Below are 27,460 nucleotides of genomic sequence, written 5' to 3'. Positions count from 1 at the left end.
GAAGCTGCTAAATATGCGGACAATAATACCCGCCGGAAATTTTCATTGCATGAGTATGAGTTTCTCCGGAATTTTTCATTGCATGAGTTCGCAGTGCAGTTTTTGATCAATTGAGTAGGGCGGGTTTTTTGCTGAAATGACTACGATTCATAGTCTATTCATTTATCCGAAGATCGACAATCATATTCATAGACGATATTGCTGTTGCAGTGCAGTGGCGTTGTGCATTTTCTTGGCGTGAGAGTTCAGAATTCGACTCTGTAGGCCTATAGGCCCTATCAGCCGTTTGAGCCACAGATTGGTAAGTGGGATTATGGTAGTCTACGTTGGTTGGGACATTCAATGGTAGTCTAACATTTTAATTTATCATCCCTCTAAATCCCTCTGACCATGATCTGGCAACAGCACTGGGGATGTGTTGTGTTTTATACATGGGGATGCAAAGCAGTCCAGGGATGGGGTGTGTGTGTGTGTGTGTGTGTGTGTGTGGGGGGGGGGTGGGGGGTGGAAGGGGAGTGTGGCATAGCTAGTTCTTTTTCAGAGGGTGAGACAATTTTCAAACTCTGAAAATCGCTTGCTCCCCCCACCTCTCGGCCCGCCAAAAATCGCTTGCCCCCCCCACCCTTGCACATGAGCTCACATGCCAAATTATTGGGATCCCAATTTCCAGTCTATAATCACTAGGCATAGGTCTTTCCGTATAGGCCCTACTGTTTTCCTAAGGCTTTTTAGAGCGTTTTATTTAAAAGGTGCCCCAAGAATGTGTGCCAAAAATTGCCCCCCCCCCCTTTCAGCACGCCAAACATTTCTTGCCCCTCCCCCCAATTTTACCCTCCCACCAGGCCTAGGGCTCATAATTATTGCTCAGCCCCTTATAAGGAACCGTTCACAAACACTTGTAAGGGGGGGCTGATGCAAAAAGGGGGCTGAAAAAAATGACCACAAATTTTCCTGGGAAAATTGAGTTTATATGCTTTTCTATATTTTCATGTCAAAAAATTTTTGCGATGAAATTATTTTGCATCAGGCCCCCCTTACAAGTGTTGACTAAGTGTTGACTAAGTGTTGACAAGTGTTGACTAAGTGGTGTCATATTGACTAAGTGTAGGCCTACATATAAACCAATTTCAAAACTGTTAATTTAATGGTGGGATTAAGGGTAGATGAGGTATTGCTGGTCGAAGCAGCCAAAAAATGTTTCATTTAATATCTTAATATATTATTGTTAAAATAACACTTTGATGTTTTGCAAAAGTGATTCTACAAATCATATACTTTGAAAACTTGCTTGATTTATTGTTGTTAATGTGTTATATTATATTCGTTTTACAAAAGTGTTGTTGTTTCAGTCCTCTTTTCAACATAACTCAAGAACCATAGGATCTACAAACGTATATCTGTGATATAATTCTTCTACACTCTCTATGAATTGATCACTGCAATTTTTGCCAAAGCTCACTACCATTCGCAAGATGCTGTGAAGTACCAAATCGCAACAGTTTAAAATATTTGTATCATGTTATATAGGCCTATACGTACCTGGAGCTATCTGGACCCATTTATGGCCATAACTCAAATTTTGACCAAATGCCCTTGTCGTGGAGGGGCACACTTTATATCATTGTCGCTGCGATGTCGCAGATATAGATAAAAGTAGACCCAGTTGGTTCTTTAAAAATGTGAGGGTGTGCGCGGGCGGGGGGGTACAGGGGTTGTAAAAGACCTGCAAAGTGGACCTTGAATGATCTAATAGGCCTAGGATGTACGGCCATCGACCACTGTAAACAGCGTGTAATTTAGCTTAATTCGCCGTTTAAGCTATAATGTCACCTTTGTTATGGTTGAGGGTATGCCTACCCCATATTACAGTGATTATATACGATGATTTTTTTTTTTTTGGGTAGATCACCAGAAAGGATAAAATTCAAATTGAGAAAACATTCTGCAGTCTGGTGTGTCCGGTGGATGTCCTCGCTGGGGCGGTTGCCCCATTTTTCAACTCCTCTCACCCAGTGACCCCTTTTGTTTGACTGAACTCCTCTCACCCAATGACCCCCTTTTTTGTTTTCCTGTCACCAAAAGACCTCCTTTTTTCAAAAATTGTGGGGAAAATGACCCTGTTTTTTCATTATTTTTCTTCAAATTTTTTAAAATTTTTCAAAATTGTTCAAAATTTTGAAAATTTTGTGTCAACTTTTATATTTTGATCATGAAAAATGTTCCCAGTCTCAGTGAATGACCTCTTTTTTTGGTAAGATTGTCCCCAGTCTCACGGAGAGACCCCCTTTTGGGGGGCCTTCTCACTGAAAGACCCCCTTTTTCGGTGTCTAGGCTCTCACTGAAAGACCCCTAGTTTCGAACTGCTGTCCGCACATCCCCGTCATTTCCAAAGTCGAGTGCCCCCCCCCCCCAGGCGGTTGGTCACAGTTGGTATTGGTTGGTTGGGTATATTTTGGTCAAAAAAGTCCACCGTTGATTGTGTGAGGTTGGAATCCAAATATAGCAATGAATTTTTAAAAAGTCAAACGTCCCAATCACATAATAATTTATGAATTACAAAGTGAAAACGGTATTCAACCGGCACTCGAACGGCGGTTGAAAACATTTAGTCATTTCGTCATTATGTTGTTAGTCAATAGCATGAATAGGCTACTGAGGCCTAAAAAAAATCCGGTGTTGTTGTTGTTATTGTTTGTTTGGTTTTGTTTTGTTTGGGGGTGCAGTATACATCAAATGCCAATGAAGAAAACACTCAACGCGCCTCAGTATATGTATGACTAACAACATAACGACAAAATGACTAAAAATGTTTTCAACCGCCATTCGAGTGCCGGTTGAATACCGTTTTCACTTTGTAATTCATAAATTATTAGGATTGAACCGGAGGATTGGGACGTTTGACTATTCTTGAAACTCATTGCTATATTTGGAATTGTTTTGATGACGTATGATTGAAGCTCGAAGGGTTATCACAACTATAAGCAAACAATGCGACTCATTGTTTAGTAGCTTTTAGTTTATACCATGTACCAAAAACTGATAGAGTCAGGTTATAATGCACAATGTTCAAAGTTCAAAAACTCGTTGAATCTAAGTCCTCGTATTTATCGGCAGTATATAGGTGTCTGTGAAAATATGACTGTTTCCCATGTACCCTGTGCCTATATAAGGTGCCCCAGCAAAAAATCTCAAGTAGAAATTTTTCATAATTTTTGGGTTCCTTTTAGGGGGGAACTAAGGGCAAGAGTTCTGTCTGGGGGCTTTCCGTCGCCGGGTTTACAATACAAAAAGAAAGCACCACATAAAAACAAAGTTCGTCTACTTATTTTTAGAGTGATCATGTTTATTTTAGAGGTGCATTTTACCCCCTCCCCCCATTTCTCCAAAAAAAGTTGAGATTTTTATACCAAAGGAAACCTCTCGCTACATAATGTTTGAGTGTAAAAAAAGTTCTTGCCTATTCTTTTGTTTCTCAAATCAAATTTGTATTTACGACAAAATTACAAACAGCATGAACAGTGGCCTATGGAACAAATATGTAATATTACAATCATGTATAACTCAAACGCAAATATCGGAATAAACTGAAATTTTGGGAATAAAATTTTCCGTGATTGATATGCTGCGGGGAGCACTCCCACTTTGGAGGTGACGCGTATGTATATACCCCCTTTTTCAACGTCGCTGTCACCCGAAAAACCTCTTATTTTTCCCTTTGATCTGTCACCCAAAGACCCTTATTTTTCAATTTGAACAGCAACTTTCATTTATCACTGATTTTGTTACTTATTTTGAAAAAAGAAAGAAATTTGAAGCCATTTAGACCTAGAAATTCAATGTTCGAGGTTTCTGTGGCACTGTTTCGGCTCTCACCCAAAGGTTCCATTAAAAAAAGGTCATTATTTTCACCCAATGACCCCATATCTTTTACATTTTGCTCTCACCGAATGCCAAAAATAATGCTCTCACCCAATGACCCCATATTTTTTACATTTTGCTCTCACCGAATGCCTGTGAAAGTGCCAGCCCTACACCTATATCCATTTCATATTGAAGTGCCCCCCCCCCCGATCTGAAATAATGTCATAAAAAGAGATTGCTGTAATCACACAATACACCTTGAAAAGCAATAAACTTGCCATGAACATTTTGCCATCATCATCACCATCATGATATTTTTTTATCAGATTGGAAAAAGGGAAACAGTTTTTGAACAGAAATGGAAGAAGACGATTGGCTGCGAAGAGGGATCCTTGTGTCAAATTTACCCACTAGTGATGACGTCACCACAGATAAGTTAGAGATCCATTTCAGCAAACGGGCCAATGGCGGAGGTGATGTGGAAGATATCATTATGTTGGATAACTTTATGGCGATGGTCAAATTCAAAGAAGAGAAAAGTAGGTAGCAACAAACACAAAACGATTTCGACATTGTTTTCAAAAGGTCAGAAAAGGTTACCAGAAAACGCTAATGCCTAAATGTCGGGTTATATAATGGGTATAACGTTTTCGTAACTTAAGATTCAAAAACATTTCTTGAAAACTTGCACAATAAGTTCGAACATAATGTGTATTTAAGTGCTGACGAAACATTTTGCAAAAAAAAATGTTTGCAAAAATATTTTCCAATAAGGCGTCGAAAAAAGAAAACACTGTTCTATACGGCCCGACCGAAAACAAATGAATGCCGACCCAAATTTCGAAAATTTCAGAAACAAATTTTTTTTGGTATTTTACCAAATAACGAAATATTTAGATTTTTGTGATTATTTGGGTTATTTCCAAAACGAACAAAAAAAGCCCAACCGACTACTTGAAAGGTCCGTCCGCCCGGCGCGCCGGCCCGGAGAACAGCGGTTTTTTTCGTCGCCTAATTATGTGGGTATTTTCCGGGCTTTTTATGAGAATGATAAAGTTTCACATACAGCTTGGTAGACAAAATATTCGAATTCAGATTACTGACTAAAATACAGTGGTTGCATGATTTTACGAATACCTCTTATACACTAGCATTTTTTCCTTCATTTTTTAACAATTCTACGGCTTCAAGGCTGAAAAAAATTGACTATTGTTAGATACAGACCCCAGACATACTATATTTAGCTTGCAGTTTGTGTGATTGCATTTAAATAAGTATTATGTCTGTTCCCACGCCATGCAAGTAAAAGTATGACTCATTTTTTTTTTCTTTGGGGACATTTGGGTTACAGAAGTAGGGGAATTTTTGTAGTTACAGAATTAGATGATGTACCCACAATAGCCGATTTCGCCAAACGTTTGACAAACATTTAGCGATCACAAACGTTTGCCAAAATGTTTAACAAACGGTTTGTCAAACGTTTGGCGAAAACAGCTGACATACAAAGTGTTCAGGGACGAGTGGTAAAAAATATTAGTTGTGAAACACGTTTATTTTTTTTATTTATTTTTTTATTTATTTATTTATTTATTTATTTATTTATTTATTTATTTATTTATTTGTTTGTTTGTTTGTTTGTTTGTTTGTTTGTTTGTTTGTTTGTTTATTTATTTATTTATTTATTTATTTATTTATTTATTTATTTATTTTATTTTTTATTTTTGTATTTATTTATTTATAATTATACAGGTGAAATTTTAACACATAGCAATACAATTTGTTTCGTGTGGAAGGTTTAACTCATCCACACTCTTCAGTTGCAATGTGGAGAATGCCGGGGGAGAATGACAAAGAATAGCCTACATGCCTTGAGTTGTGAGGCGCGTATTCTTTGTCATTCTCCACATTGCAACTGAAGAGTGTCGGTGGGTTAAACCATATTTGTATTGCGATGTGTTAAAATTTCTCTAGTTTAATTATACATTTCGCTTCTATATTTTATAGTTGAGCACTGTCTCTAGTGATGGTTTAACTATAATTTCTTGCTATTTCTTTATTTCTTTATATATTTATTTATTTATTTATTTATTTATTTATTTATTTATTTATTTATTTATTTATATATTTATTTATGTTATATCTTATTGATTACTTATTCGTTTGTTTATTTTGCTTATTGTTTATATATTGTATGGGACTAGTAAACTGTCACTCAATGCGCTTTTAATATGTTACGGGTTGTTCTTCTCATAGCTGTTGAATCTGTCCTGGCTAAAAATCCCCAGTCCCTACTCGACTCGATTCTCACGATCACTCGATACACCATGTCAGATGTAAACCAGTTGAAGACATCTACCAACGGTCGACCAGGGAGTTTTCATGAATATGATGACTCTGATGGAATAGAATCAGATGGTCATTCAAGTGTTGATCAGTGCTCTTGTTACGACCTATTCCAGGTAAATTATCCTATTTTGTGGTATAATGATTTTATTATGTATCCTGTAACTCTTCTCAAATGACCTTACATCTGATTATCTATTATCTAAAGTAAGAGTTAAATGATGTGATAGTTACATTATAATCTTGTAGGATTAAGGGGGTACTACACCCGACTACACCCCTCGATAAATTTGTGTCTATTTTTGCATTTTTCTCAAAAACTAATAACACACTGGTAACAAAAGTTATGTATCTTATAGGGGCAAGGAATCCAATTACTACACTGGAACAAGATAGAGTTCAAAAGATTTCAACCAGAACCCCAAATTTCCTATTTCTCGACCCAAAGGCTAAGAGAAAAATTGTACAATTGATTTGTTGGGAGTGGCCTTTCTTTTCCGCCTTGATCTTTTTGCTCAATCCTATTTCTTTCTTTTCATTTCATATAAGCCAGTATGCTTACATACGATTTTAAGGCTGGGCTAAAGCATTTTGCGTGAGCCTGGACCTATCAGGACCCAAGTATGTGTCCGCCCGGACCGACTGGGTCAAGAAACAAATAAATAGTTGATCTTTTACCTTAAAACTGTTTATAATCAACCATAACAAACGAAAACACCGTAAAATGGCTGTAAGTGGTGTAAAACGCCCGGTAAAACGCAGAACAATATTCCCGATGCACTAAAAAAAAACAGTCGTGAAATTGTATTGCACACAGAATAGTTCGTCAAACACGTATGCTAAAACGTGCATTCCATATTGATTAGCATTTTTTATCGCTAAAACGTGAAAACCACATTGATTAGTTATTTTCAATGTAATCATGGTTATCGTTTACATTTTCGTTCTCGCGCAGATATTTGAACAGATGTCCGTCTCCATTCAGTTTGGAAAACTACAAAGCGGTTTGCTGGAACCTGGAAAACAACAGACTCTAAATAGAATTAGGGTTAAGACAGGTGTGAAATGGGAAATCGACCAATCCAAACAATTGCTTCATCTAACCGGCAATTTCGAAGAAATACGGCAAGCTACTGTAATGTTACAACATTATACAATTGATGACGAGATACACAATGGAGTTGAAAGGGATAGTTATAGCAAAGACGCGGGCGATTCGAGGTCTCAACGGCAATCGCCGTCAGATTCTCCAACAAATGGCATCAGAGCAAAGAAGATTCGCAAAACAGACAAGTTATACACTCCACAACAAGCCAACTCAGGGTCTTTCAATCAGTTAGAAAGAAGCAGTTCTCTAGATAATCCACATTCAGGAACTATCGCCACCAATGGCGATCTAACTAGCAATTTTGAAGAAATTCGGCAAGCTACTGTAATGTTACAACATTATACAATTGATGACGAGATACACAATGGAGTTGAAAGGGATTCGACTTATAGCAAAGACGCGGATGATTCGAGGTCTCAACGACCATCGTCGTCAGATTCTCAAACAAATGGCATCAGAGCAAAGAAGATTCGCAAAACAGACAAGTTATACTCTCCACAACAAGCCAACTCACTGTCGTTCAATCAGTTAGAAAGAAGCAGTTCTCTAGATAATCCACATTCAGGGACTATCACCACCAATGGTACCCGTTCTTCATTGGGAGATGAGCTTCATGCAGAACGACAGGATGGCCTTCCAAAACTGCAGCTTAGAGCTAGAAAGCCACAAGACAACATCCACAGGAAATCATCACCATTGGCACGCCATGAAAACCCGACGCGACTAGCTAAACCCACTGGTATTAATTCTCAAGACACGCGCTCGCTAACTACGAGATGTTTAGAAACACGCAGTGAAGACAACAAAGAGAGTAAGACGTCAAGGTCTCCGGTTAAAGAAACTTGTAAAGTAGATGTTACTCGTCTTGATCCAAAGTTACTAGGTTACATTATAACTATACGCAAATCAGAATTGGAAGAGATTCAAAAGCGTTTTTCGGTTAATTTCATTACCACTGAGAATGGTCAGGTAACATTGGAAGTGAGAAACGATTCTAATATGTTGTCTAATTCTAAGAATGCCATCGCGGAATTTCAAGCTCTTCTTGGTAAAATTCGAGAAAAAGATCCAGAACCTGTATCATTTGATTTCAAAAAGTGGAGTCTAACTGAAGAAGAATTAAAAGATATTTGCCGTAAAGCACGAAATGCCAATCCAGAAATTACTGTCGCACTGGGAGATAACTCAACCAGTATTCAGGTTTACGGCATCAGCATTGCAGTTAAGAAAGCAGAAGATTGGATGTCAGAAAACGTATTTGCTTTTGTAGAAGATCAAGAAGAGGAAGACGACGAGGAGATGGAGGAAGAGCATGAGGTGGAGGAAGATGCGGATGAGGATGATGATGAAGAAGAGAACGATGGAGATGAGGAAGAGGAAGTGAATACTCAAGAAATTCCACGTGGTCATGGTGGTGCATGTGTATCTCAATTTCAACTGCCAGATAAATATGAAGAAAAGAGGAGCCGTAACAGAGATCCCATGAACCACGATTCAGAAGCCAAACTAGAACAAAGACCATTCAGCGAAATGACAGACACACGACGAGGGATTCCAAATGGTAGAGTGGGTTCCCAATTTCAACTGCCAGATAGATATGAAGAAAAGAGGAGCCGTAACAAAGATCCCATGAACCAAGATTCAGAAGCCAAACTAGAACAAAGACCATTCAGCGAAATGACAGACACACGACGAGGGATTCCAAACGGTAGAGTGGGTTCCCAATTTCAACTGCCAGATAGATATGAAGAAAAGAGGAGCCGTAACAAAGATCCCATGAACCAAGATTCAGAAGCCAAACTAGAACAAAGACCATTCAGCGAAATGACAGACACGCGAGGGATTCCAAACGGTAGAGTTGATTCCATGAGTGGTGCTGAATTCCGTTCTGCAAGCTATCCGTCAAAGTCCTCATACGGGACAAATGAAACCCGAGGCCATGCGCCTTCTTTCCAAAGCCAGCAAAAAATACCTGCGAGATTTTCTGCACCAGGAAACAAATCCAAATTTGGCCGTCAAAGTGAGCCGAAGTCAGACGCAACCCCTGCACCAAGTGGTACAGACATGCTAGAGAATAAGGACAAGTTTGACCAAAAGAAACTGGACTTCATTCAAGAAAATCGTTACGGTGATATAACAAGATTAGCAGACACATTTCATGTAGATTTTGAAATGAAAGGCAATGGAAAAGTTCAAATACGAAAACGAAAATCAGAAGATGCTTCCGATATCAAGATGAATGTGGCTCTCTGCCGGGCTCTCTGCGCTCTAACCAACTTAGTCAAATCTCTGTCAGATTTTGAATCTCAGACCATAGATTTGAGAGACTTCGAAGATGTCCCACGGAAGGTTTTGGACAGGATCATTGCTGAAGTCAAGCAGCACAAAGATTTGCTGGTAATCGATGGACTAGGTTGCAAAGTTGAGTTTTTCGGGCCCAAGGATAACGTTCGCAACGCAGTTGATAATTTGAAGATGGAAATAAGAGAGGGCACAAAGGCTGACAAGACAAGTTCAACGACAAATGGATTATCCGGGAAACAACCGATGAATGCGGGGGTTAAACATCGGAATTATACCGTGTCGTCTGCTCAACACCAACATAAATCAAGCAGTCAATCGGTAGCATTTTCATCAACAACAACAAAGGCTCTCAGACCTTCCAACGACTCGGATGATACGAAGAAGCCAGTCACGATGCCAACAACAGGAACCAAGTCTCACAGACCTTTTTCACAGACCGACTCTGATGATACTACCAAGAGGTCAGTCGCCACTCCAACATCAAGAGTCATTGAACACGTGTTTGATCAAAAGATACTTGATTTCATTCAAACTATTCGCTATGATGACATTAACAAACTTGGAATCAAGTTTGGAGTTGATTTTGAAATGAAAGGTAATGGTATTGTTCAGATACAGCAACAGAATGGTATTGCTGTTTCTAAAATCAAGATGAACGTCGCTAAGGCCGCTTTGATAACCTTGGTAGATTCTCTAAACAACAAACTAAAATCCTACACCATAGATTTGAGAGACTTTGATGTCCCGCAGAAGGTTCTGGACAAAGCTATCGCTGAAGCCAAGCAGAACAAAGATGTGCTCGTTATCGATGGTCCTGGCTGCAAAGTTGAGCTTTTTGGTGCCAAAGATAAACTTGGAACTGCAGTTGATAGTCTTCTGAAGGTTATTAAATCGGGTAAAGTCGATGACAAGCCCAAAGTCATGGCAGAAGCTGTGGGAACGCCGCGATCGAGAGATATGCCTGCTAGGTTTACCAGCCAGCTAGGAGACCCAGAAAGAAACATAACTGAGGTGGCTAGCTTTGATTACCAAACCGCGCACGGCTTTAATGACGAGATGTTTAGTTCGTTCCATCAAAGCCAAAGCACAGGGAGTTCCATAGACCCAGGTTACGATATCGTAGATCAGCCACAGAGGAATGGGATATGGGGAAACCATGACAAGAAAGCGTCAGAATCGAGAAGTGGCAGTATACTGAGTGACCCAAGAAATTATCCTGAATTGAACGAAGATGCCAAAGGATTTATTAAAGACGATATGGAGGTTGATGGTGATCACTGGTACGATGGGGAGCTTACGTCAATCGTGATGCATAACGGACTACCACAACAACATCATCATCCAAACAGGGTATTTAGCAGAGCTGAAGCTGAACCCAGGTATTTCGTTGATGAAGACATCCGTGGTGCACATGGTGGTGGTAGTGGTCATGGTGGGGGTGGTGGTTACTTTGAAGACAGTGATGATGACGATGATGAAACTTCTCCAGGCGGTCTCCTCAATGACATTAGTGCTTACGGAGATCTTGATGCCGATGTAAGCTACGGAAATGTTGACGACGATGTCATGGATGTGAGCTACGGAGCTCGTGATCATGGTGATGATGACGTAAGCCTACCGGCATCAAATTCAACTGTGCTGAATACATCAGCTGGTTTTGATATAGAGATCGTACAGGGTGACATCACATTAGAATTTGTTTCGGTAATCGTCACTTCCGCAGATGCGCATTTGGGGAGCTGCACGGGTGTTGGTAGAGCCATTAAAAAAGCCGGTGGACACGAGCTCGCGGAAGCATGTAGGAAATGGGTTGAACTACGCGGTACAGTTGATAGTTCACGGCCTGTCTATACAACAGGTGGAAATTTGACGTGCAGTCAAGTGTTACACGTGGTTCCACCAGACATGTCTTCTGCAGCGGCAAGCTTCGGACAGAATCCATTGAGTGATATGATGCAGAGCATATTGAAGATTTGTTATCGTCCTCTGAAGCAAACACCATTGCTATGCCTGCAATTGGAATTGGTAAGTTTTGAAAGATAAGAATGTTCTAGTAATTTGAAAGATTGAGATGACGTGCGACAAACACACGTTAGCGCGTGTGTCACATCTTACCTACAATGTTAGGTTGCAGAAACCCGTCTAGAGTCTATGTCCCCTAACCTCATCTGTAATTATGTCGAATATTTCTCCTGATGTGATGTGTACATGTTATTTACATACACTCTTTTATTATCATGATTAGAATCTGCCAATTTTGGTTATCGGTGTCTAGAAATAAATACTACGTGAATAAAATAACTTTGATAAAAGCAATAAAATTAATGTTATAATTTTTCGAATTGACACTTTACGATACCCTCCTACTGTTAGCCGTAGTTAGGGGACTTTCCATAAGGCTATACCAGACTAAAGTTGTGAGCCAAGTCCACTGAACATGGTCTCTACACTTGCAGATATTATTTTAGAATATTGTATGCCGTATACAGTTCTTAGTGTCATTATCGTCATATGGGATGATACAGGTGTGGAAGTCCCCAGTTACAGCTGCCTTCACCTGACAGCTCCTGACCACAAGGATGCATGACAAGGCGTTTGCTCGGATTCGTGTACATACGATACTGACCGTAGGAGGTACTTATAACATAGAGCCATCAGACTCCGAATGCCTAAGATAATTTAAATCCGAGTTGTATTACATGGCTCTTTAACATTCAATTTAAACATTACCTAATGAATTGTTCATATTTCATTTGTGTGTACTTTCCAGATTCGCTACAAATACGCAGAGAGACTTATGCACGATATCTTTTCGAAGCCATCTTGAATTACATCAAGTCGCAATCCCATAGACGTAGGACTGGAGTGCTGCAAAAACTCAAGATAGTAGACAAAAATGCATCTCTGATTGAAAGTATACAAAAGGTTTTCACCACCATGTCTACAGATCCCACAAATAGACGCTTCTTCCAACCGCCGCCTCCAGGATCAGACTCTTCCCACATTGCACGGTCACAGTCGGCCCGTCATTTCGACACAGGCGCGAGACCAAATCGATCAAGAAGAAATAGAAGCTGGGACAGAGACCAAAATCGCAATCGACATGTCCGGAATGGAAATGGGATGCTTCGCAGTGAGCGACTGACGCGAAGTACAATGGCAGCAAAATTTCAAGATGATGATTTTGATGATGTCATGCAAGCACCGACACCAATGCCAACATCATCATCATCGCAGCAAGATGTCAATTCGGAGGCGGATAAATGCCCGATATGCTTAGATATATTTAAACAACCGAAGACTTTGAAATGTAAGCATACATTCTGCAGCACATGTCTGGCTGGATCTGTTAAACACCAAGGCCAAACCTGTCCTGTATGTAAGGAACCATTCGGGAAAGGGAAACGTGTGAGAACCATGCCATCAGGCACGATGGACGTTAGGTATGATCCTAACACCCGTGTACCAGGATTTCCAGATGCAAATGGAGCTATCGTTATAACCTACAAATTCACAAGTGGAGTTCAAGCGGTAAGTTGAAATATTTGATTGACAAATGCCGAAATTTTGAAATGTAAAGAAACGAAATGGAATTACACTAATTGATATGGTTACTCCACTTAGTCATTAAACATTGTTAAATGCAGTGATGGTGCAGTCAAAAGGGTGACATAACGACAATATCTCCGACATTTTGTGCTGGAAAATTGGGATGAAAACTCGATGGAACGTTCAAATCAAACCAATTGATTTATTGAGCATGTTGAGACCACGGTGGCCTAGCGGAACGGGCACTGACTCATAATCGAAAGGTTGCGGGTTCGAGCCCCGGCGACGCCATCGTGTTGTGCCCTTGAGTAAGGCACTTTATCTCGATTACTCCTCTCCACCCAGGTGTTTAAATGGGTACCTGCATTCTTAAATGCTGGGAAGGTAACAGACTCGCTGTAGAGGATGTGTAGCGATCCCCCTATAGCAACATTACATGGAGGAGTCTGGTCCAATCACCAATGAAAGAGAGATGGGCACTCCGATCACTGTTTATACAGGATCGTCTCCTTTACCATACCTTTACCTTGAGACCAAACGATTTTTTGCTTCTTGACTGTCGACTGTGCATTTGCTAAACCCTTTAATGGGATTCCTTAATCAGAAGTTATGTCTCGACGTCTATGGCAAGTTTTATGTAAGATAAAAGGGAGAAACTTCGTTTCTCGATCGCAAAGCCCGGGTTTTCACCGATAAACCTAGTTTCTTGATTGGAAAAACAGATTTATCAAAAACTTTGCTTTTCGAATCATAAAGAAACCAGGTTTATCGAATTTGGTTTCTTGGTCAAAAAAAACCAGGTTTACTACCAAAACAATTGCCTTTCGAATCGAGAAACAAGGTTTATCAAATCGCGATAAATCGCTGAGAAATCGTATAGCGCTCTTTTTACTGTGCATAATGCGTCGGCGAGAGTGGCTTCACACCATTAAAGCAAGGCGTTTAGCTAAGATGTGACTTGATCCTGACAGTATCATTTCAATGATTGATTGCTCTATCTGTTTCAGCCTAGTCATCCCAATCCAGGACGCACATACAAAGCTGCCACTCGTATTGCATACCTACCAGACAACCCAGAAGGACGCGACGTCCTTAATCTTCTCAAGAGAGCTTTCGACAGCAGATTGACCTTCACCGTTGGAACGTCTTCTTCGACCGGAGAACGGGATGTTATTGTATGGAATGATATTCATCATAAGACAAGTGTCACTGGTGGATCTGTGAAGTAAGTTATTTATATTTGAAAAAAATCAACATGGTCCGTTCGTCACTTATGATGATTCTTTAAACCTCGTATTTGAGTGAACAGAATTAAAATATTAAAATTAATTCATGGCGTTATATTTTCTTACTCATTGCAGTCATGGTTACCCAGATCCTACATATCTTGCCAGAGTGCGAAGGGAACTAGAAGACAAAGGCATACGTTAAAACTATTATGCTGAACAGCTGAAGACAGCCGATATATGAAATAAAGCCTACGCTATCCTACATTATTAGTATTTTGTAATTGATGTACTGTTGTTGTTATTGTGTTTATAACGTATAACGTGCAACTTTACTAACACTGCTGACTGCTCTCTTTGTAACTTAGAGCTACTTAGATAATACTATATGTACAGAAGTTTTAAAAGCTTGTCTTGTACGGTACCTATTAGCACGATTAGAGAGTGTTAAATCATATACGTCTAAACTCTTTGCTTTGGAAATAACAAACTTGTATAGTAGTAACTTAGCAATATACCGTAAGATGAAACAGACTACGTTTGTGATCTTGTTCAAATAATCACTATTATTAGAGTGTTTTTAGCAGGAAATTTTAGCATCCTACACTGCATTTTACATTGAAGGAAGCAACAAGTCAAAAATAAAGGCATGACACGTGCTGATTTGTGTGATCATTGGATGTAATGAAGACTTGTATAAACCAAGTAACACAATTGCCAATTTTTTACAAATTAATGTCAAACAGGAGCTAACAGGGACTGCAATCTCTGAAGGGATTTTCAGTGATTCTACAATACAAGAACATGGACATTCACTAGGATCCACAACATGCTCATCTATTAGAGCACAGTTCTTTAATTCCAATACATTTGTACATTTATTTAAATGACCTTTTAAACTTTGGGTACAAAAACTAATACTCTGCAACTTGAGGTCAAATATTGCACTATGATTGTTTAATTGAGGTTATTGAACTATGCCATTGGGATGAAGCCATTGTGGTCCATAGTAATTTATTAGAGTAGCTTATAAAACAACTGAGGATAAGTCTATGAGAATTATATTAACGGTACTTTTTCGCAGGATAAATCAACAAAAAGGGAAGATAAGCAGCAAATAAATATTGCTTTACATTATTTTTTCTTCTGTTCCGATTTTTTTTTTTTGGGGGGGCGTCCATATGCAGTTATGGCCAAACACCAAGTATCACACAACGCAATGCATAAGCATACTATTTACGTTAACTTATTATCAACATATTGTATGTTTGAGATTAATAAATGATTTTTTAAATTTATAAAATAAAAATAAATTATCTTGCAAAGTTGGAAATGTCAGATAGTGCAATCTTTATCGTTATAATAATATTCGTCGGATGTATTGCATAGTGACGTATTTGCAATAGTTGCCACAGTGTCATAGAGGTTATCCGTGTTCTATAAGTTCCATATCCTATCAAGGACTACTATATCTTGTTTAGGACTTTCAAAAGAAGAACCTGCATGTGCAACCATGACTGCTTCAAAATAGCCCGCCAAAGTCACGCAGGTAACTCCGAGGTCGTGCAATGAATTGGTTTGAATGAGGAATACTACGGGAATCGGCGCCATTTGTTAGAGGTCACGCATGAGTAAAGTGGATAACCTCTATTGCTGTATTTTAAATGTTGTTACTTAATACATTGTATTTCACCATGCTCCTGTCTTTTATGAATGCACATGGGATTGTAATATTGAGTTGCAAAATCTTTCGGAGCTCCTTTTAGTTCTACACGATTTATACTCGATGAAATCAATATTAAAGGGGCATTTCGTGATCCACAGCCTCATCCCCCCACTTTTCTCAAAAAAAAGTTGAGATCTTTATATCACTGGAAACCTCTGGCTACATAATGTTTATGTACAAAATATTTCTTGCAGATTAATTCGTTTAGCAAAGATATCGTGAAATTTGAATTTCGTTCTGGTGCACCAGAACGAAATTACAACGCATTGTCTATGGAGAAGTGTAATACACATACTCATGCATAACTCGCGAACGCAAAATCGGAATCAACTGAAATTTTGGGAATAGGTTTTTTTCGTGGATATCTAATGAAAAATGACATAAATAGAGGATGCTAGGATCACGAAATACTCCTTTAACACAATATAATAATTATGATATTGTTAATTATGCTATAGCTTATAGCCCCCATAGCACATGCAGTTTACCGTATATAGAATAGCCCAAAATGGAAAACGACAAGTTTATGAGTGTAAAATATTCTTATGGGACAAAATGAAATTAAATGTACTTAGTACATTATATATGTATATGAAAGTATTTCTATGGAGCTCTTGCAGTTAAGGCTAAACACCAAGTATGACACATCCACAACATAATATTTACGTTTTATTATCAACGTGTATGTTTGAGATTAATAGATAATTTTATAAATTTATAAAATTAAAAGAAATTAGTTGCAAAGTTGGAAATGTCAGATAGGGCAGGCTTTATCGTTTACGGTATATATTTAATAATAATATTCGTCGGCTGTATCACATAGTGACATATTTGCAATAGCTGCCTTCAGTGATATTTATTATCATTGTTGTATGTTATATGTTATTATTTAATACATTGTATTTCACCATGCTTCTTTTTTAATTGGTTGTTTAATGTATGTAGAATTGGATTCATTATTAACTAAATGCAAATTATAGATGGCGCTATTTATCCTAAATCATATTTCTTTATTTACAAGAGGTAGATGATTAATACTGCCATTAAAACAGCTGGAATAGGTGAAACAAGCAACAAGGAAATTTTATAAACATATTTCATGAAACAATAAAATGAATTATTTGTATTAAAAGCTTGGAAGAGTAATTTCCAGTAACTAAATAGCGCCACCAATTTTGTCATTAATAGATACATTTTATATTCGAAAAAGCTTTAAAAAATGCTATGAACGTGAATAATTTTGTATAAGAGGGGAATGTAATGTTAAGAATGACTCAAAAGCATCTGTATTAATTAACATGATATCACCTTTAGCTGTTTAAGCCTCAAATTTGGTTGTACATGATGTTTTATTTGAAAAACTAATAAATGACCCGTGTTTTATGAATAGGGATTGTAATATCAATACTGTGATAACACTTGAACAGTAAATTTCAACATTTATTTTACATTACAATATTAGATGGCAATAATAAAAGGTCAGATATGGCAGAGTATGTGATAACTAGTGTGTATAAAAGTGGTCCAAAAACAGGCTAACGCTATACTATACGTTTCAAGATATTATTATATTATATAATGTATCTCTCTCAAATGTTTAGATGTTTAGTGCGAAAATGGATGAAAATAATGTCAATAAAGAAATGGTAATGAAATATGTAAAAAGCCAAGACTGCAACCTTATTGTGTCTGTCAAAATTTTAGTTATGAATTGCAATAAAAGGGATCAAATCAAAACTCGACCGCCGGTTGACCGCCTTGGGAGTTGGTCGTACACACCACCACACAAACCAAGCAATTTTGACCAGAGACACGAAAATGGCATCTGCATATCTTCAACTCATCCTTCCCACCTAGAAGATACCTGAGATCTGGCGTCAAACTCGCATAATTGACCTACTCAAGCACTGGGAAGTACCACTCAGAGCAAAAGAGCTACAGACATACGGTATCTCACTTCTTTGCCACAGCTACGAACTGTTCGAGAGACTCACCCCCAACCCACCCCAACATACTCGCACCCCTTTGTAGATGTACATATCTTATTTAGCAGCTTTTAGCAAGTAGGCTTTCGACAAGACAAGTCCACAACTAGACAGCTAGCTCTTAGTCAACCTCACTTAAAGCCATATTATAACATTTTCAAACAAAATAGATTAGCATTTCTTTGCCATAACATGTTAGCTTTTACTGTCAGATATATCCCCTTCTATTTTTGAGCCGAACAACTACGGCAAAGCAAAGAAAATTGGAATTTACTACCAGCGCACATGTCGCCCATACGTTCCACTCCTTCGGTCATGTTGTGGTATGACCCTTTGTTGTGTATATCACCGTCCCGCAAGCCGTGTACGTAGGCCTACTGTGTGTTATGAACATCGTGTATGCGTTCGACTAATAATTCCATCGTAATAATAAAGCGCCGGTTCCGGCGTTTTATTCAAAATCTCGGATTTTGACAAAACTACAGCACCTAGAGTCTTGATTTTTGCAGGGTATATTGGTTTAATAAAGTACAATTTAATCGGTTAAAAAAGGAATTTTAAAAATTCAGTGATGGCGTCTTCCTCAGCAAATGTTATAATATGGCTTTAACATGTATGATGTATTTAGGAGAGGCCACGGGAGCAGTGTTTGTCGGTTTACCAGCAGCTTATGGTACGGTTAATCACAGGCACCTGATCAGCAAGGTCATCGAGTTGAGAAAAACGTTCCATAGACTACAGACCTTATCCTAGATCGCTACGATGCACACCGTCAACGTCCCTATATCTTCGTGTTAAAAATTGCCGTGATAGTACGATGAATCCTCACGTTTTTCAACAGCTACGCATGGTGATTTTGTTCGAGATAGGCCGAGCGACTCAGGCTAAGCATACAATGAGATTTTGAGAGCCTGCCACACTGTTTCTATTCTATGTTTTACGATTTTGGCATGATCAGTATATGGCTGGCCGTAACCGCCACAACGTGGAGCTGCTACGCGTAGCTTACTTTTCGCTTCGCGGAGCTAAATTGACCAATCATGTTTTCATTACGCGGAGCCAGTGGATGCATCCTCGTTCCAGAGAGAGAAAACTCTTCCAAAATTAATGTTTACTATGGGGATTTTAAATGAATCGATTGTAAATAAACCACGACCAGTTGTACAGGATCAATACCATTGTTTGATTAGTGTATAGTCAATGTTACCTTGCATGCATGTGTCATGTGTGTGGCGTGTTTGTTTGTTTGTTTGTCTACTGTGTCAGGCCAGGATCACTGACACCCACGGTACTGATACTGTCATACTATCACGGTGATCATATTGTTGAATGTTGTTGACTTTAAAATAATCATGATGCAGTCATGTCTACAGTAGAATTCACCACGACCTTTGAAGGACTTAAACCCCATTAAAAGCTATTAAACCAAGATAACACTCAATGAAAACAGCTCAACTATGTTACATCAGATCTTCTCTGGTTAAATACACACTGCACTTGTGTCTGTTTTACCTGTGCAATGAGCAATGAGCTGGTATTATAGTTTCAGTTGGGTGAACGATTATAAAGCGAACGCAAGGTAACAATACTGTGGGCTTTTGTTTACGAAATGAGACAATAGTCTGCTTATTGTTAACCAGCGTTCTTGAAAATGAGAAGCTTAATGACTTAACACGGTTTAGAAATAATTTCTTCATATTTTTTGGTGTTATCTGTCGTTTACATATCCTTCCTAAAACACTAAAGTACCAATATTTCCAAACACCTAAATTAGCTAAAAATTTAGGACATGTTACAAAACTATATTTTCTAGAATTTCAGAGAATACTTTAAATATTGGCCGGTTTTTACACAGTGACGTCAACTAGGCAATGGCCTATACTTCTAACATACACTATTTGTAGAGGTCACGCGTCAATGGTGAGCGCACTGAGTATTGTGTATAGGAAAACGGACAGTAACTACAGTATGTATGGCCTACTACTAGTATATAAAGTAAATCCGAACTGGTTTGCAGTTTGCTGAAGGTCGAATTCCGCAGGGACACCGCGCAAGTTATACAAATTAGCTCCCGGCGATACACTGCATCGCAGAACTGTGTGCATAGTTTACCACCACTCTGCCTAGCTATATAGTTATGTACAATACTGTATGAGTTTCTTATGAGTGCATGTCATGATGCAGTCATGTCTACAGTAGAATTCATCTCGACCTTTGCAGGACTTAACCCCATTAAAAGCTATTAAACCAAGATAACACTCATTGAAACAGCTCAACTGATTAAATCGGATCTTCTCTGGCTGTGCACATGTGACTGTTTTCATGTGCGATATCGCAATAAAGTTTTTTATTATAGCTTCAGTTGGGTAACCGATTATAAAGGAAACGAAAGGAAACAATGGTATGTGTACTATTGTTCACGAAATGAGACAATGGCGTGCTTTTGTAAACCAGCATTCTTGAAAATGAGCAACATAATGATTGTTGACTTAACACGGTTTGAAATAATTTCTTCGTATTTTGGTGTTATCTGTCGTTTACATATCCTTCCTAAAACACAAAAGTACGACCCTCTCCAAACACCTAAATTAGCTAAAAATTTAGGACATGTTACAAAACTATATTGTCTAGAATTTTAGAAGAGTACTTTTAATATTGGCCGGTTATTTTTCACACAGCGACGTTAACTAGGCAATGTACTATTACCTATAACATTAACTAAAACACCAAAGTACGAATATTTCCAAACATCTAAATTAGCTAAAAATTTAGGACATGTTAAAAACTATATTTTCTAGAACTTTACAAGAGTACTTTTTATATTGGCCGGTTATTTTTCACACAGCGACGTTAACTAGTCATATCCCCATACTTTTAACGTAGGGCTATTTGTAGAGGTCACTCGTCAATGGGAAAGAGCACTGTGTATAATAGGAAAACGGACAGTAACTGCAGTATGTCCATCTTAATAATAAGTCAGTTATGCACTTTTCATAAACTACTTTTTGAATCATAACTTTCATGACCGAGGATATCTTGCAACTACGTGACGCTCGTCTGGCAAATTCTTAATGAATAAATTCGCTTCACGTATTGAGTAAGTCGTACTTAATTGGTCAGTTTTACCTCCGAGTAATGAAAAACTCTAACATGATCATGATTGGTCAATTTGGCTCCACGGAGCAAAAAGTCAGCTACGCGTAGCAGCTCCACGTTGTGGCGGTTGCGGCCTACCATATCAGTATCCCATATGATATTTCTATTGCAAGAAAATTTTATTTGTTGTCAGGTTTTATCTTAAATACACTAACTGGAAATTAAATACACTAATTAGTGAGGACCGGTATTTTGCTGTGGATATGTTTAACTGCAATTTGCGGGTAAAAATTTGAAATCCTGGGTAAAAATTGTGATCATATTCAACTCTTTGAGAAAATAATTATATAAAGGAATGCATGTAAAATCCAGCTGCAATACAATGTACATTATTGACACACTATCACTCTCTTTATCTACGTCAATAATAGAATATCGATTTCAATCGAATTGAATACATTGCTCAGTTTTGAGTTTGTAGTTGACTACTAAGCGACCTAAGCGATCGATTGCTAGCCAATCAGATAGAACTCCTTTTCTTGCGTTCGGTGAAATACCACTCGCCCGTCGCTCACCAACGGAGTATTAAATTTATATTTATCGTATAGGACGTCGACACTGTGCGATGTAAACAGGACCAGATCTTTAGTAGTCTAGAGTGAACGCCCAAAATAACACCAAGTGGGACAGTACATACAGCAACCGTACGGTACGACACTGCCTTAGCTCCCAGCATCCAGAATATGCTTTGCCATGTCTCTAAAAGTGAACACCCAAAACAACATCATCGGCAAACTTACCAACACCGAGTGAGGAGTTAGTCCAGCTATTGTACGAAACACTGCCTTAGCCCTCAGCAGAATATGCTTGTGCTTATGGGGGAAGACCTACGCTTGCAAAGGAGATTGCCTCGATACTCAACACCAGCTAATCACTGGCTGCTTGAGATCTACAAAAATGAATAGCGAGGGTGTACATGGTTATATTAGCTGGCATTGTTCCACCCCGAGTATCCGGAGACATGTTGCAAATCAGATATAGAAAGTATGAAACCGATGACAGACTAAAGGCACCCACTGTTCAACCCATGTTCCTCCTCCTAGATGATTGAAGTTACGCTTTTTGGCTGTTTTCCAACCCATGCATATCACACCTACAGGATATATGGAATGATAGACTTGCTGGAATTCCAAAATCTACTACGGGTATCTCGACAGTAGAATGTCTTCCACAGTTGCCGAAGAACCATGACAAAGCCAGCTGGAAATTCCGTAACCGGCTGCGAACTGGAGTAGGTCGGTCAAAGATCCTGAGCAAATGGGGATACTACCAGCAGGGATTAGCCCTCTGTGATTGCGGCACTGATCATCAGACAATTCAACACCGCTATTGCATTGCCCCTTGCTTGAGGAACCATGCACTATGGCAGACCTTACACCTTACCTGACGGTCAGAGATATGTACTTGGACTTACTTGGACTTATTGCTTTCCTCCCTCGGATCCTGGGAACCTTGGAGCTAGCAGCCGTTTCACCATGGAAGTCCATATGCCTCTGTTTGTGACCATACTCCTTGCATTGTAGATTGATGTAATCCCAAATTCTTGGCAGCTGCTTTTTATGTTGTCAAGCCATCGCTTTGGGGTCTACCTCTAGGCCTGTGTCCAGGTATTCTACTTTCTAAGGCATGTTTAGGGTATCTGTCCTTTTGCATCCGTACGATGTGTCCAAAGTAGAACAGTTGTTTGGATTTGAATTTGTATAGTATTGTGACCTGGCTGCTTGTTGCCTCTCTTATTGATGTGTTCCGTAGCCTATCTCTTCTGGAGACTCCCATTATCCATCTTAAACAAGACATCTCGAACACCAACAATCTCTTCTCGTCTCTTTTCTTGAGCGTCCAAGCTTCTGCCCCATATGTTGCTTTTGACAAGATTAGCACCTGGTAGAGTTTCATTTTTGTGTCGATACTAATTACTTTTGACTTCCATATTGTGGTTAACTTCCGCATGCTTCCCATTGCCAGTCCAATCCTCCGTTTGATGTCTTCCGTACTGGTTGAATTCTCTGTGATAACTCCTTCCAGGTAGGTGGAGGTTTGGGCTTGCTTCAGTTGGTCACTTTCTATGAAGTTGGTTATTGGGTGGCTGACTTTGTTGATGATCTGTACTTCCGTTTTCCCCTTGTTTATGAGGCCAAATCTCTTGCTTTGAGTGTGGACTAGAGTTACAAGTGATTGAAGATCTTCCTCTGAATCTGCCATTAAAACAATGTCGTCGGCAAACCGCAGGTTGTTGAGGGTTTTGCCTTGGAATTTGATGCCAGTGTCCAGGTCCTGGATTGCTAAACTGATGACTAATTCCAGTAGTATGTTAAATAACTGTGGCGATAGGATGCAACCTTGCCTTACTCCTGTGGCAGTCCTGAACCACTCTGTGATATCTTTGTCCACCCTCAATGCACTTTTCGATGTGCCATACAAAGCCTGTAAGAGTCGAACTATCTTGTCCGGGTAACCTAGGTGCTTCATTGCTGCCCATAGTCCGTCTTGCCGTACGGTGTCAAAGGCCTTCTGGTAATCTATGTAGCAGAGATACAGTGCCTTGTCTATTTCAGTGTATTTTTCTGTGATTTGCCTTAGTGTAAAAAGCTGGTCAACAGTGCTACGGCCTGGTCTAAACCCTGTATCTCCTCAGTTTGCTTTTTCATCCGGCTGTGAAGTATGCTGCAGAAGACTTTCCCTGCGAGGCTCAGTAGGATTATGCCTCTATAATTGGCACAGTCTAATTTGTCCTTCTTTTTGAAAATGGGGACAATGATTGCTTTGCCCCAGTCCTCTGGTACACATTCGGATTCCCAGATCCTTCGGCATAATTTATGTATCATGTCTATTCCTGTATCACCAGCAGCTTTTAATTCCTCTGCTGTGATACCATCATGTCCAGCTGCTTTCCCTTCCTTAAGGTGTTTCAAGGCTAATTCCACTTCCTCTCTGAGTATTCCTGGTTCAGGATCACTGGATTGAGTATTGGATAATATCTGAAGTATGGTTGAGTCAGTTGGACCTGGCATGTTATATAAGTCAGAATAATTTTCTCTCCATCTATCCTTGATTTTTTCTTCGTCAGTCAGTGAGAATATTTCCTGCTTTATCTTTTACACTTTTCATCCGGAGAGTTTGTTTCCCTGTTAGATATACAACAGTGGGTAAACAGAGTTTAGTAGTGTAAAGGCACGACAGAAGAAGGTACACAGAAGGTCTTAAATAATGGGCAAACTGGCTTTTGACTCTTTGCACTGAAACTGGCATCATTTCTTTACGTCATCTTCCACCCCTTTGCATCGCATAGGCTATTCTGCGGAAGAAACGTGTATGATGAAATATATTTGTCGAAGTGTGGTGTGAAAAGCAGCTTTGAAAAAGTGTAATCTTGTTTTCTGGACTTCTCTGTACAAAATCCTCCCATCCGATACTCCACCAATCAATATTATGGGCCCAAACTAGGAGATTCAATTTGAATGTAGATAAAGTATCTCGAGCCCGGGTTCCCAAAGGCGTTGGGGCAATTTTTCACACAAACTTAGCGAAACTTTTCTCATACCGTACCAGCACACGGTGCAACGACTTACATCAACTTACTGAGTAATGCCAACGAACAATTTTTAGGAGTGCAGGATAAGGCTAGCGGATTTATTTTCGCGGACATGGAGACGAGAGTGAGATGATTCTTACCAAAACCATTCTTGAATGAGTTGTAATAGTCAAGTTTAGATCAAATGAGAGTACGGACAATGTCTCCGTGTCCATATATATATTTGAATCATGACGATTTAGGATTTTAAAAAATGTTATCAGCCCAGTGAGCTGTCATTGTGAAGTAATCAAGGGACTAGGGGTGCTGTTGGGCGTGACTTGTATAGTGATGGGTATTAATGAAGCGACAAAAAACTCTGTATATGATTGAGTTTCAATCTAGCATAATTTCCTGTCTGCAAGTCGTTTACGCACTTACTCAACTTTAATGAAAGCTAATGAAGGGTAAAAAGCATCGCCACGACAGGTACCCGGGAAATCTCGGGAAGATCGTATCTGAACATCATCCGACTGCGTAAATTGATAGCACAAGTTCTGGTCAACCTATGCTGATTCTGACACCAGGCTACATAAGCGCCCTCGTGATTTCATGGACTCGTATGTTGAGAGTTGACCAAATCATTGCGAGTCATCATCTGCTTTACATTTTGAGTTTTTGACTAGTAGTGCCCGACCCGGGTGCCCGACCGGGCTTGCTTAGTGCCAGAAGTGGGTAAGTGTAATAGCTGCCATGTGTTGATGACTGTACAGTATACTGTGTGTAAATTGCCAAATATTCACAGGGTAGCTATTTTACTTACCCGCTTCTTTCTGGCATTGAGCAGTCGAAATGTGGTAAAGCAGATGATGACTCGCAATGATTTGGTCAACTCTCAACAAAAGAGCGCATGAAATCACGAGGGCGCTTATGTAGTCTGGTTTCAGAACCAACATAGGTTGGCCAGAACCTGTGCGACGGAAATAAGTATTTATAAGCATTAATTTTATCTCTTCAAAGTGAAACAAATAAAACACCAAAAAATTCATTGTAATATTAAAGTATGATTGGTTATTGTATTCTTGTACTGAAAAGTGTTATTGTTCAAATTTTTAAAATACATGTTTTTTCTGAAAAAAAAATTTCATTCCGTTTTCATATTCAACATGAATCAAAATTGATAATTAATCGGGAAAGGATTTGATCAGCAAAACGATAAAATGGCAATTTGAACTGAATAAAAAACTATACATGAAATTTTATTTGTTTTGAATCAGTTTTACTAGTTTTGGTTTCACTGAAAAGTAATGCCAGGGTCAAGCCATAAGGAAGAAAATCCCATCTTGGATTCCAAAAAAATTGAGAAACTTCCAGTTTCTCACATCAAAAGACAAATCAATATAAACATGTAGCTGTAGCACTGAGATCTATGACAGCGAGAGCGAGTAAACTAAGGGGTGGTGGAATAATTATGTGTACCCCGGGGTGGTCACGAATTCTCAATATGGTCTGCCAAAAATCGCTTGCCCCCCTTCGGCCGTGCCAAAAATCTTTGCCCCCCTTATTCATGCAAGATTTTGAGGAACTCGAATTTAAAACCTTAAATTGTCTTATCATATAATGCGAGCGCAGCGAGCAGGAAATTTTGCATATTGGAACATGTTCCTAACGTTTTCCTGCGCCTTTTTAGGGCGTAATATAGAAACGGTGCTCAAAATATCTGTGCCAAAATTGCATGCTCCCCCTTTCGACCTGCCAAAAATCGCTTGACCCCCTTTTGACCTGCCAAAAATGCTTGCCCCCCCTTTTTGGCCTGCCAAAAAATCTTTGCCCCCCCCCTATAATTCACCACCCCGGGGGTACACATAATTATTGCACCACCCCTAAGTTAACTAACGCATACAATATCCCAATGTCACAAGTTGTGCTATGATTATCCAAAAATGCGGGAAGTTGAACAACGATGGTAGATAGTTGCGCAAAAGTGCTTTAGTCGCGTAACGTGTATACTGTGCGGAAAGTTTCGCAGTGCGAATTATGTTATGAAAGTTGCCGACGTTAGAACACCTCTGGGGTAATAAACATGAATAGTCGCTGTTTTTTATCAAAATTGTGGTTACCATAGTTACCGTTGGTATAAAGCTGTATAAACGACCAGATTATAACACAATCCATTCATTATAGAGCTACTTAGGTGAGAAATGCTCACCATGCTTCGGCCATTCTTATTGACCTGATATAAACAATACCGCTGCAAAACATGCATTTTGAAGTCATGGTTACACACGATTCCAGACTTTTGGCATACTATAGTAGGACGGGCGTAGGCGGATGCGGTTGTAGCTTTCCACAAAACGCCTACATGGTTATGGGTCAACAGGTGTGTATGAAAATGAACTTGAACACCAAAGAAATCAATAGAATGGAAAGGAACGATCAACTTAAATATGCAGTTTTTTTCAGTTTGAAGACCTTTGAACTTGAGTAAATTTAGAATTAAATCAGGTGCATCAGATTAATCATAAATTCATGCATAGCCCTACAAAAAGTTTTTCCATGTAGATTTTCATATAGTCAAACATTTTGAAAAAAATATGTTCATAAAGTACTTTTAATAGTTAAAAAAGGAAATTATTGAATTATTTTTAATATAAAGGGGTGAATAAATGATTGTACTATATCCTATCCATT

General features: G+C 39.0%; 1 protein-coding gene across 1 annotated transcript; it reads left to right on the top strand.

Moving 5' to 3' along the window:
- Positions 1-18,016, top strand: LOC140152398 (uncharacterized). The gene is given in 8 exon segments (XM_072174703.1): positions 1-301; positions 4,188-4,400; positions 6,115-6,320; positions 7,160-11,591; positions 11,594-11,641; positions 12,387-13,147; positions 14,173-14,390; positions 14,527-18,016. Coding segments are annotated over 7 exon segments (5,916 nt in total). The 5' UTR covers positions 1-301; positions 4,188-4,219; the 3' UTR covers positions 14,597-18,016.
- The last annotated feature ends 9,444 nt before the right edge of the window (positions 18,017-27,460 follow it).

This window comes from Amphiura filiformis, chromosome 5, assembly GCF_039555335.1.
Source record: "Amphiura filiformis chromosome 5, Afil_fr2py, whole genome shotgun sequence".
Lineage (NCBI taxonomy): Eukaryota > Metazoa > Echinodermata > Ophiuroidea > Amphilepidida > Amphiuridae > Amphiura > Amphiura filiformis.
This window is presented reverse-complemented; position numbering and strand designations above follow the sequence as displayed.